The sequence below is a fragment of the Aethalodelphis obliquidens genome, unplaced genomic scaffold (genome assembly GCF_003676395.1).
Source record: "Aethalodelphis obliquidens isolate GAN/ISIS:26980383/991018 unplaced genomic scaffold, ASM367639v1 scaffold22, whole genome shotgun sequence".
Lineage (NCBI taxonomy): Eukaryota > Metazoa > Chordata > Mammalia > Artiodactyla > Delphinidae > Aethalodelphis > Aethalodelphis obliquidens.
The window spans coordinates 17,697,032-17,709,457 of record NW_020837966.1 but is presented as its reverse complement, the minus strand read 5'-3'; the positions used below and the strand labels follow the sequence as shown (position 1 = coordinate 17,709,457).

At 41.0% G+C, this 12,426-nt stretch overlaps 1 protein-coding gene across 2 annotated transcripts in view; it reads left to right on the top strand.

The window, feature by feature from the left end:
• Positions 1-12,426, top strand: part of MDFIC2 (MyoD family inhibitor domain containing 2) — a 99,159-nt gene that overhangs the window by 84,391 nt on the left and 2,342 nt on the right. For both annotated transcript variants that reach the window (XM_027121481.1, XM_027121480.1), the window contains one exon: positions 1,708-1,929. In XM_027121481.1, coding sequence (XP_026977282.1) covers positions 1,708-1,929 — 222 coding nt within the window. The remainder of the gene's footprint in view (positions 1-1,707; positions 1,930-12,426) is intronic.

Sequence of the window (12,426 nt, the reverse complement as noted above, 5' to 3'; positions counted from 1 at the left end):
TTTAAAGCTAGCAGCCTAAGAGGTAGGGAATAAAAATTAAACACTGTTGAAAGCCAAAGCTGTTTGGAGGCTCAGAAAGCAACAAAAATGGCCTAAGACAACTGTGCGTGCAATACTGTCAGCTCTCGTGCCAGTTAGGAGCCTTTGGAGAGCAACTGCCTCGTGATTAGCTTCTGAAAATCACTGATGTATGTATCAGTGGCTGTCCTCTCCTTTCTCCACTCTCAAAAGCAGAAGGCCCCTGTGGCAGTGGTTCCCAAACTTTTCTGCATGCTGGAATCACTCAGGGAGCTTTGAAAATCCCTCAGGAAATGTGATCTAATCTGTTGAGGGGGAGGAGGGATTGCCTGAGCTTTAAAAAAATTCCAAATTTTTAGAAGGTTTCCTAGATGATTCTACCCTGTAGACACATCTACCACTGTCCTAGGAGGCAGATCAAGCAGAGATTTCCATCTACCTCAAACTAAGAAGCAATTTCTCGAAGGACAATGAAAACGGACTTGGCAAGAATGTATTTCTTGCACAGAGCTACCTAAGCACAGTAAAATTAAACCAGGTTGCCAACTGCTTTATTGATTTCAGTCACTCTGTGAGCATCAATGAATCAGGCATTGGGCTAGTGATGGAAAAGGCAATTCTCTAGAAGGCGTCTTCACTATCTCCCAATAGTGCTGCCAAATTACCAGGACTGATGCTTCTTTAGGTCTGAAGAAGTCCCTGGGTGTCATCCTGGATGCAGGTTTGAGAATACCTTCTGTTAACTCTTCTCTCCATCTTAGGATGATTTAATTGGTGTAGGTAAGCTATACACTGCCTGCATCACTACCCCGTCTGGATGTTTCTGAAAGCCAGGGACCATGCCTGTCTTAGTCAGCACTTAATCCCCAGTTTCGAGACCAGTGCTTGTTATGTAACAGACCCTCAATTATTCTGCGGGAACCAGTAAATGAGTATGGGAGTTCTGAAATACACGAAGCACCTAGGTCTTTTCAGCCTTCTCTGTGCCTCTCCAAACCAGAATCTCAGTCAAGGACTTTGCTCTAGGTTCCCTGCCAGGTGGTTACATGGAAATAAAAGTCTGTTCCCAAGAAGTACACCCCCAAAGCCACAAAGACTATCAACTTCATAGACACCTAACAAATGGCAAGGCAGAGAAAAGACTGGCGAAATAACAGTCTTTAAGGGCAGATGTAGAAATGGGCTCATAGGATGGTTATGTGTGACCACTTTTCTTATACAGGGCAGGAAACTGAGGTTTGTAGACACAAAGAAATAAAACAACTTGATTGAGATCACATACATTACTTAACAGCATTTAAGACACTTCTACTACTTCTGAGATCCATAAAACATTATGACAATAAGCTGACAACATTCTATGAGGTTTTGTTAATCCTAGTGAATGAATGCCTTGATTCTCCCCACCCATCACTATAAAAACCACTGTGTTTCTGAAATAAGTGGTACAAATTACTGTGATAGGTGAAACTTGTAATATGGGTAAGATTTTATAATTACTGAACTTTCATTCTTACATATATTTTCATTCAAGATAATCCTGTCCAATAATGCTTCATGCTTCTAAATAAGATTTTAATCTTATAAAAGCCTAGAATGTGAATTTTTCTGCCAACGTCCCTTCTTGGATCGGGAGGTCACGTCAACTATAAGCGGGTCTGTGTATGTGTGTTTTCTTTTTTCCTCTAGATACGCAACTCACAAACGGAAAGCAGGCAGACGAGAAAGCCATTAATACCATCGTTATAAACTCAGTATCCGAATTCAAAATCACAGATGGACCAGCCAAGGAAACCCCCGGTGAGAAAAAACTGTCAGAATCCAGCATATCACTGACCTCCCTTGAAGAATGCCAAACGAAATTTTCCTACCTCCAAACTCATCCTTCAGTTCATCCAAGAGACACTGATGGTATGTTTCTCACAATCAACCCATCTCTAAATAAAGCTCCCCAAACCCCAGCCCCTGGAAAACCATCATATATGCTGTTAGAAAAAAAAAAGTCTCCATGAATATTAAACAGGAAGGCTTCAATTTGAAAACTCTGATGAATGACACATGTCAAGGTCACCTGGCAATTATGAGGTGCTTGGCAGGTTGTTTGCTCTCAAAGCTGGGAGTTTGAGGCAAAGTGTTTTAAATAGCTAGAGTGAGGTAAAATCATTCTTGCTATGGAGCTATGAAGTAGACTAAAAAATGGCCAATTTTTTTCTCTTCTTGCATCTGGGACCATTCAACCCGCGACTCTAGGCTGAGAGGAGAAGAAGATAGGGTGGAATAGCATTGCAAAGCTGGAAAAGTATAAATATAGACTGCAGCAAAATACAAGGATGCTTACACCAGCAGCCTGTGGAAAAGGGTTGGTTCCTCTAGGTAACATCACCTCCTAGGCATTCGAATCAGTGCAAAGCTACACCAAACCACCTCTATATATGACATAAGAGGCATGTTGCATTTGCAAAACCAATTGCAAATTGAATTTATGCTAAATGATCAGCACAGTCAAGTTCAAGGTCATGGACTCCACACCAAGACATATGGAATTTTACTCATGTTAACTTTGCACTGACCTTCATAGGAGACATAAACCATTCAGGAATTGTGTAATGTTCCATATTGACATTTGCATTTAAAGAAACCTTGAAGTTTCTCAAAGGAAAACATAAAAAGGTACAGTTTCTGGTCCATATTTAAATTCATATTTACTTTTTTAAAATAAGATAAAAAAGTGAAATAAACTTTGCATAACAGGAACTTTGAAATCACATCAGTTTAATTCCTGGCTCTGAAATTTATTCACTGGAACACTGGATTAAGTTTTTTACCATCTCTAAATCTCAGACTCAGTTATATAATGGAGCTAGTAACACGCAATAGGGTGTTTTGAAGATCAAATGAAATAACATGGGTAAAACATCCAGTAGACAATCTCTCACAGAACAGATGTTCGACTTCTGCTTTTATTATGATTATGGTTTTAAAAAGTAAGGGGAGAGATTTCTAACACACGTTATATATGATCTCGTGAAAACATTGCCATGGAGGCTTTAGACTAGAAGACACGATTGCCTGCAGTTGCCAGGAGACAGTGAGAATAAGGAAGTACTCCAGATGTATGACAGGGATGGGTGAGGACTGTGGCAAGGAGAAGAACACTGCCTCTACTCAGCTCCAGCTAATTGTTGCCAGAAGGAAAAAGAGGTTCAGACCTGCCAGAACTAGAGTGTTACAGGAAATCTCCCAATTTTTAAGTGTTGGCAATAGTTCTATTTCTTCTATGAAGCCCCAGACACTCCCAACAATACACAGCTTTCAGCTAACTTTGGCCAATAGGCTGCCAGGTATGACCTTGAGTCCAAGATGATGTCCAAGCTTCTGGTTTTGTTAGAGCTTGATGCTAATCAAGAAAACAGGCAAGGGCTTCCCTGGTGGCGCAGTGGTTGAGAGTCCGCCTGCCGATGCAGGGGACACGGGTTCGTGCCCCAGTCCGGGAAGATCCCACATGCCACGGAGCGGCTGGGCCCGTGAGCCATGGCCGCTGAGCCTGCGCATCCAGAGCCTGTGCTCCGCAACGGGAGAGGCCACAACAGTGAGAGGCCCGCGTACCGCAAAAAAAAAAAAAAAGAAAGAAAACAGGCAACAGAGGAGAGTTCTCTACATTTTGACAATAGAGAATTTTATCAGATCATGTAAGGGATGCATGGATTTTTACTTGTAATGGATCTTGGTTGTAATGATCCCAGAATTACGAATTACCATTATATGTATCCACACAATACAGGAGAGTGCCCCTCCGGAACCACTCTGATCTGTCTTATCAGGTATCTTGGCAGAATGAGAAGGACCAATGCAGCTAGCATGATACCTGAACCCTTGTATTCTCAGGGAAGACCAAAATGACTACTCCATTAAAATGGCAACACATACTCAGGAGCCTCATGTAGGAAAAGAACCAACTACTCTTTCTTCAAAAGGGCAAAGGAGATTCATGAAGACCATTGAATTAGACTGTTTTCTTAGGCCCTGGACAGAGGCTATTATGACCCAGAAAATTCCAGTATTAAGCTGACAACACAGGTAATAGCTCATCCTCATTTCTCACACTGCAAAAAAAAAAAAAAAAAAAAAAAAAAATCCTCCCACTGAGGTAAGAGTTTTTGGTACCTGGTTAAAAAACAGAGTAAAACACCTAGACTAGGGCCCACAAATGGTGCTAAGAACCTCTCATTATCCTAGATAGCAAACATCAAGGAAATAAAGAGTTAAGTCAGACTCATTGCATTTTAGGAAAATTTTGATAGTAATTAATTTAAGGATGCAGAAATTGAGAGCTGGGGTCACTGTTCATACTGAGATAAATACAGAAATATCTTTCAGGAACAGCAGGGGAAACAGAAGGGAAAAGAGAAGATTGCATCCACTTTTATGTAGTTTGTGGTTAATTTATTTTCAAATATATAAATGAGTGCATAGGAATGGATGCTTAATTGCTAATATCTATTATTTATATACATTGCCCCACTTAAAACAGGATGGAGAAGCCTCACACATGCAGATTTTGTAAAATGTGTTACATCCATTAGCACAGTTCATGGTGTGTACTCTGATGGGAATTTAAAATGATCTTTACTGCACATCACACACTCTGTGCTGCGACATTATTATTAAATTGTGCCTCATCCTGTGTGGTCCCTTTCTTGAAGAAAATGGAACAAGTACAGAGCACTATCTGTGTCTCTGCTTCTGCTTCTATGTTCAGATTGCAAAAGCATCCCCGTGGATGATAAAACCAGGGATACACATGATATGAGAAAACAGGCTCCTTAAAAAGAATCTTGAGAATAAACCTAATTGATGTATAATTTTGAATTTGAGATGTCTCATCCAGGTGGAAGGGGAAAATCATAAATACAAGATACCTCAAAAGAACAGTCTTAATTACACCATGGACTACTGAATAAAATGATTACATTTTCTACACTGTAAATTTCATACAATTAAATGCAATAGTGTCATCTTATAAAATGTTTCAATTTTATAATTATTTCAGTTCATTTGCTCAGAAAAAAACATAAGCAAAAATTTACTAAGTATCACCCAAATCTAGTCATTCTAGTTCTAAAGAACTGACTTGAATGTTAGTTGTGCTTGTCTGAACTTAAATAGATCTTGACATATTTAAGTAGCTATTAAAATTGATAACATCAGGAATGATACCCCAGCTAGAGAAAGGCAGTCACACTTTATTTATTCCCATTCTGTATTACACTTTTTTAAAGAACTAAATGTTGGGGGAGTGGGAACCAATTTTTATACTTTTTTGGTTTATTTATTTATTTATTTGGCTGCATTGGGTCTTTGTTGCTGCGTGCGGGCTTTCTCTAGTTGCGGAGAGCGGGGCTACTCTTCCTTGCGGTGCGCAGGCTTCTCATTGTGGCGGCTTCTCTTGTTGTGGAGCATGGGCTCTAGGTGCACGGGCTTCAGTAGTTGCAGAACGTGGGCTCAGTAGTTGCAGCTCACGGGCTCTAGAGCGCAGGCTCAGTAGTTGTGGCTCATGGGCTTAGTTGCTCCGCGGCATGTGGGATCTTCCCGGACCAGGGCTTGAACCCGTGTCCCCTGCATTGGCAGGCGGATTCTTAATCACTGCACCACCAGGGAAGTCCCAATTTTGATACTCTTTGACCAAAAACTTCTAGTGATCAGTTGGAGACAGGTGTCATGAATCTTGTTATTATGCCAAATTCTCTCAGGGACAGCACATTAACCATTAACGTATGAGAATACTGGGGGTATCTTGTCCTTTTTTTTCTTACTTTGTTTTGGGGGGAGAGGAAGGGAGACTGTTGTTTATCTGCGGTCACTTCTGGAAGAATCATGTTCTTGCCACTTTGGAAAATGATTCCCAAAGATGCAGGAAGCATGTTTCTGGAGTTGAGGAATGCACCAGGGACCGCAGAGGGCAGCTACAGCTACCTCTTGTTCCTCCCTCCTCCTGATCCTGGGGAATCATGGTGGCAAGAACACTGAAAGCTGGAAAGACAAACTCAGGAATTACAGGACCGTGAACGTGGGGCCAACCTCAGGTATATGAGTGGAAACTCCTTCACACTGTTACCTTTTCCACCATGATTAAACATGATCCATTCTTATGAGGCAGATTCTTCCTCTCTTTATTACCCTCTTTTTTGTTCTTTTTTAAATTGAAGTATACTTGATTTACAATATTGTGTTACTTTCAGGTGTACGGCATAGTGATTCAGTATTTTTGTAGATTATATCCCATTATAGGTTATTACAAGTTAATGGGTATAATTCTCTATGCTGTACAGTATATTCTTGTTGCTTATCTACTTTATACATAGTAGTTTGTATCTGTGAAGCCCATACCTCTAATTTGTGGCCCCCTTCCATCACCCCTTTGGTAACCACATTAAGATGTGGTATACATATACAAGGGAATACTACTCAGCCGTAAAAAAGAATGAAATACTTCCACTTGCAGCAGCATGGATTATCCTAGAGAATATTCTGCTTAGTGAAGTAAATCAGACAGAGAAAGACAAACACTATATAAGTAGCCACTATCCAGTTAACATTTAGCACCTTTAGAAGCTGCAGTAGTCCTTCAGGGGCGTGAGGATATCACTTAGCATATTATAGCCTCCACATCCTCAATGTACCCTAGCGGTGTAAAGAGGAAATGGAACCAACTTCAGAGAGGGTTTTTATCATGGCTTCTTGCTCAAAGGCAAATACCACTTCCAGCTGAATGGCCTGCAGGTCTTGGATACATCTTAAACCTCCTTTAATCCAGGTTTAACGAAGGAAGAAGTAGGAAATGAGATGGGTACTATGACAGCAGCAACTAGAGCCTATGCCATGATGCCAGGTAGTCCAATAAAAGAAATTTAATACTTGGAAATGTGTTACAAAGGTATAGGGAGAGGTGAAAAGCTACGTGAGGAAATTACCGACAACAGGAAAGCTCTGCCACCTCCTCCCTTGGTCTCTCTAGGGCACTAGTAAATCACTACTACTGGCATTAGCTCATTGGCCACTAGCAACTAACTATTACTAGACAGACCACTAGTAAGTGGCATTAGCAGAAGTCACAAAGAGAAGGGCATTCGGAAGAAGATAAAACCAAAGGGAAGATACAAAGCAGAGAGAAAGAAGGAGATATACCCCAGGCTTTCCTTTCTCCCACCCTCCCATTTCCTATAGCTGCCTCCTATTGGCTGGAGCTAGCCAGAAGCCACCTGGCAGAACCTGCAAAACACACCTTACCAGTCTTGTGAATACAGAGGGGAGTAGGGTGAGAGGGGAATGGAAGGGAGAACAGGTCACCAGGAGGCCTAGAGCATCTCGTGCCAGGCTTGAACATGACAGAAGAAAGCGTGTGTGTTATGAAGGGCAGGTCAGCTTCAGAGTTAAGGGCTCTGGAGGAGACAATCTAGGTTCACATGACAGCCCCACCACTTCCTGTATTTCTTAAATTCTCTGAGTCACAGTTTCCTCATCTATAGAACAGTAGTAGTACTCAATTGAGAGTTATCTCAAGACCCATGTGAGATGTTTGTAAAGTGTACAGGACTGCAAATTTGCTTTCCACGAACCAGCTGACACATCTAACAATGAGAGAGAGAGCACAGATTTTGGATCCAGAGCTAGATTAATTCCTTGCTCCACCACCATACAGGTGAAAGTTTTAGGACAGTCAGTGACAATCCCTAAGCCTTACCTTACATCTAAAAAGTGGGGACCATGTTGTTTATCTCTTATTGTTCATTTATTCATTCATTCAACAAGAGATAAGCCATTCTTGTGACTTAGGTTTTAGTAGGGGGGGAACTAATCAATAAACTAATTAGTATACTATCCTGTGGTCAGTGCTATGAAGAAAACAACAAAGCAGGGTGCTATGAGAGTTTCTGCAAGGATGTGATTTACAGGGAAGGTGTTTTAAGCTAAAGACCCAAAGGTTGAGTACGAGTTAGGTAAAGTTGTGAGGGGAAAGTGTGCAACACAGGCCAGAGACAGAGCACGTACAAAGGCCCTGAGCTAGGTGCATCCCAGGAGCTGAAATTTAACCAGTGTGGCTGGAGTGCAGTGAGTAAGGAGGACACTGGAACTGGAAGGCAGAGAAATAGGCAGGAACCTGATCACACAGGAGCTTGCAGGCTATGCCAAGGATTTAGGACTTGACTCTAAAGGGAGAGTGAGATGTTCTAATTAATGATTAACAGTATCACAGGGGCTGATGAATTTGAGGTGGGCTCATGTGGAAGCAGTGTCAGGACAGGAGGCTGTTTCTGTTGACCTGATGATGGCTGATGGTGGCTACAGCTAGGATGGTGGATAGAGGCTGATGGGTTTCAAACAGGAATTTGAGAAAGAATCAGCAGAACTCAGGAAAGAACTGGCTGGGAAGGGTATGATGAGGAAAGGGAAAATGACAAGAATGAGTCCCAGATTTGTGCCAATTCATCTGCGTGTTCGGGAGCCATTCACAAGAGAAAACGAGGGAAGAGACAGGTTTGTGGGATGCGGGAAAGAGGGACACCCATGATGTAATGCGGCCTTGGTAAGTGTGAGATGTTCTGAGCACAGAGCAGAAGAGATGGGAAGCAGGCAGCAGGATGCAGGGATGATGTTTTGGATGGGCCGAGAGGAGAACTAATCATAGGCTATGACTCTGAACATCAAGTTTATTAAACATGAAAGTCCCAAGGAATACTGCAGGCAAAGGAAAATATACCCATTCAGGAGAACGGAAAGTCCAACTCTCTTTTCAAACAGTGCCATTTTCAATTTTCCTCTGAACTGCTTACGCTACCTTTGTGCAAACATAACTGGCCATATGCAAAACAGGTTTGCCTGCTCGTGTATAATTATTTAATATGTCTTTTAGGAACAGTGTGGAACACACTTGAAAGTGGGGAAAAATCTGTTTTCAATTCATTAATGTTGCCGTGTTTCTCTAGGCAAGAGGCTCTGCCCTTTACAACCAAATAAAAAGGACTGACTTATAAACAGAAAAAAATGGGCTCTATTCTCAAGTGCAAAATAGAGAGATGGAAGGAAACAAATGCCAACTTGACCAAAGGATTACGCCAACATATATATTTTTATAAATAAAATCTATAGTATACATCAGAAGTAGAGACCTCTGGAGTCTGCCAATTTGAGGAGACGTTGGCAAGAGGATTTGAACCAAACGGTTATACGCCCACAGGAAATTATAAGGCCATTTTACAAACAGGTTTTCACACTCTGATAGGAAACACCAGCTCCCATCCCCACAGAACACCCTACACCCAACCTGACTTACTTCCAAGCCAAACTTTCAGTCTCGCACCTACAAAAGACAGGATCTAGAGGGAAAATCATTTGTATATGGTCATGGACTTGAGTCTCTAGCCTAAAAGATCAGGGAGCATTTGCTTGGAATACTTTCTTCTGAGAACTTCTTTGCCAGGGGCTGCTATAGCAGCAGTCTTGGAATTGCAAAACACGTGACGAGGTTTTATGCCTGAAATCTTTGACCACCAACACGCCCTCTTCAGAAATGCATATGCAGAATAGCGTCTATGTACAGCACTCACTCACTCCTGAATTTCTGCGGGAGATTTATAGTGACTTATGAGTTACGGGTGAGTTGGCCACATGCTAGAAACTGGCTCTGAGTGAACAAAAATACTCCCAGTCTGGCAAAGAGATGAGTACACACACCACAGACATACTATGGAATAGTCCACCTAAACTACAAATATTGAGTAATGGCCACAGCACCTGCAACAATATATGGCAATTCAAGTGGTCATAAAAGTCATGGTGTGGTTCTTTACCACTGTCTTATGCGGAAGAAAGAAATGGACGGTGAGAGGCAGGGGGAGGGGAAGGAACACAGGGATGAAGGGAGATTTCTGTTTACCTATATGCAGAACTCACTTTAGACCTTTATAGATGTTTTTAAAAGAAATAAGAATGGTTTTCTTTAAAATATTTGTTCCCTTTCAGAGCAAGTTTCCATGCTCTCCCTTCTCTTAAACACTAAGAAGTATATGAATAAGAAAAGAAAAAAGTTTTCTGGAAAACATTGTTTGAATTCAATGAAGGGAGCTCTAGGAACACTTAGATCGCTCTGACAGGTGAGGCAAAGAGCGAAATCTCTCCTGCAGGCTTGTACAGTTACAGTCAACTGAAGTCTGAAAACCAAAGGTTATTAACATTCTTAATGGGGGAAAAATAGATTACAAAAAGTCTAATGTTAATTGATTGATAAGCCCATCAGGAGGAATGAATTTTTCTCCAATTCATGCTAGAATATTACTTTCAACCATCAAGTCTTCAGGATGCTGATTTTAATTACTTAGATGCTGTATCACATGACACTTACCTACCCTTTTTCAAAACCCTCACATGTTGTTGAGACTTTCTTAACTAAAAAAAAGGAAGAAAGGAAGGAAGGAAGCAAGGAAGGAAGGAAGGAAGGAAGGGAGGGAGGGAGGGAGGGAGAGAAAGAAAGGAGAGAGGGAGGGAGGAAGGGAAGGAAGGAAAAAGAAAGAAAAAGAAAGGAAGGAAACAGAAACTAGCAAACAGAATCCAGCAGCACATTAGAAGGATCAAACACCATGATCAAGTGGGGTTTATCCCAGAATGCAAGGATTCTTCAGTAAATGCAAATCAATCAATGTGATACACCATATTAACAAACTGAAGGAGAAAAACCATAGGATCGTCTCAACAGATGCAGAAAAAGCTTCTGACAAACTTCAACACCCACTTATGATAAAAACTCTCCAGAAAGTAGGCATAGAGGGAACTTACTTCAACATAATAATAAAGGCCATATATGACAAACCCACAGCCAACATCGTTCTCAATGGTGATAAACTGAAACCATTTCCACTAAGATCAGGAACAAGACAAGTTTGCCCAATCTCACCACTGTTATTCAACATAGTTTTGGAAGTTTTAGCCACAGCAATCAGAGAAGAAAAGGAAATAAAAGGAATCCAAATCAGAAAAGAAGTAGTAAAAGTGTCACTTTTTGCAGATGACGTGATACCATATAGAGAGAATCCTAAAGATGCTACCAGAAAACTACTAGAGCTAATCAATGAATCTGGTAAAGTAGCAGGATACAAAATTAATGCACAAAAATCTCTTGCATTCCTATACACTTATGATGAAAAATCTAAAAGAGAAATTAAGGAAACACTCCCATTTACCACTGCAACAAAAAGAATAAAATACCTAGGAATAAACCTACCTAAGGAGACAAAACACCTGTATGCAGAAAACTATAAGACACTGATGAAAGAAATTAAAGATGATACAAACGGAGAGATACACCATGTTCTTGGATTGGAAGAATCAACATTGTGAAAATGACTATACTACCCAAAGCAATCTACAGATTCAATGCAATCCCTATCAAACTACCAATGGCATTTTTCACAGAACTAGAACAAAAAATTTCACAATTTGTATGGAAACACAAAAGGCCTCTAATAGCTAAAGCAATCTTGAGAAAGAAAAATGGAGCTGGAGGAATCAGGCTCCCTGACTTCAGACTATACTAGAAAGCTACAGTAATCAAGACAGTATGGTACTGGCACAAAAACAGAAGTATAGATCAATGCAACAGGATAGAAAGCCCAGAGATAAACCCACACACCTATGGTCACCTTATCTTTTATTTTTTTGTTTTTATTTTTTTGCGGTACGCGAGCCTTTCACTGCTGTGGCCTCTCCCATTGCGGAGCACAGGCTCCAGACGCGCAGGCTCAGTGGCCATAGCTCATGGGCCCAGCCACTCCATGGCATGTGGGATCTTCCCGGACTGGGCCATGAACCCACGTCCCCTGCATCGGCAGGCGGACTCTCAACCACTGCGCCACCAGGGAAGCCTGGTCACCTTATCTTTGATAAAGGAGGCAAGAATATACAAGACAGCGTCTTCAATAAGTGGTGCTGGAAAAACTGGACAGCTACATGTAAAAGAATGAAATTAGAAAACTCCCTAACACCATACACAAAAATAAACTCAAAATGGATTAACGACCTCAATGTAAGGCCAGACACTATCAAATTCCTAGAGGAAAGCATAAGCAGAACACTCTATGACATTAATCACAGCAAGATCCTTTTTGACCCACCTCCTAGAGAAATGGAAATAAAAACAAAAATAAACAAATGGGACCTAATGAAACTTAAAAGCTTTTGCACAGCAAAGGAAACTATAAACAAGACCAAAGACAACCCTCAGTATGGGAGAAAATATTTGCAAATGAAGCAACTGACAAAGGATTAATCTCCAAAATATACAAGCAGCTCATACAGCTCAATATCATAAAAACAAACAGCCCAATCCAGAAATGGGCAGAAGACCTAAATAGACAT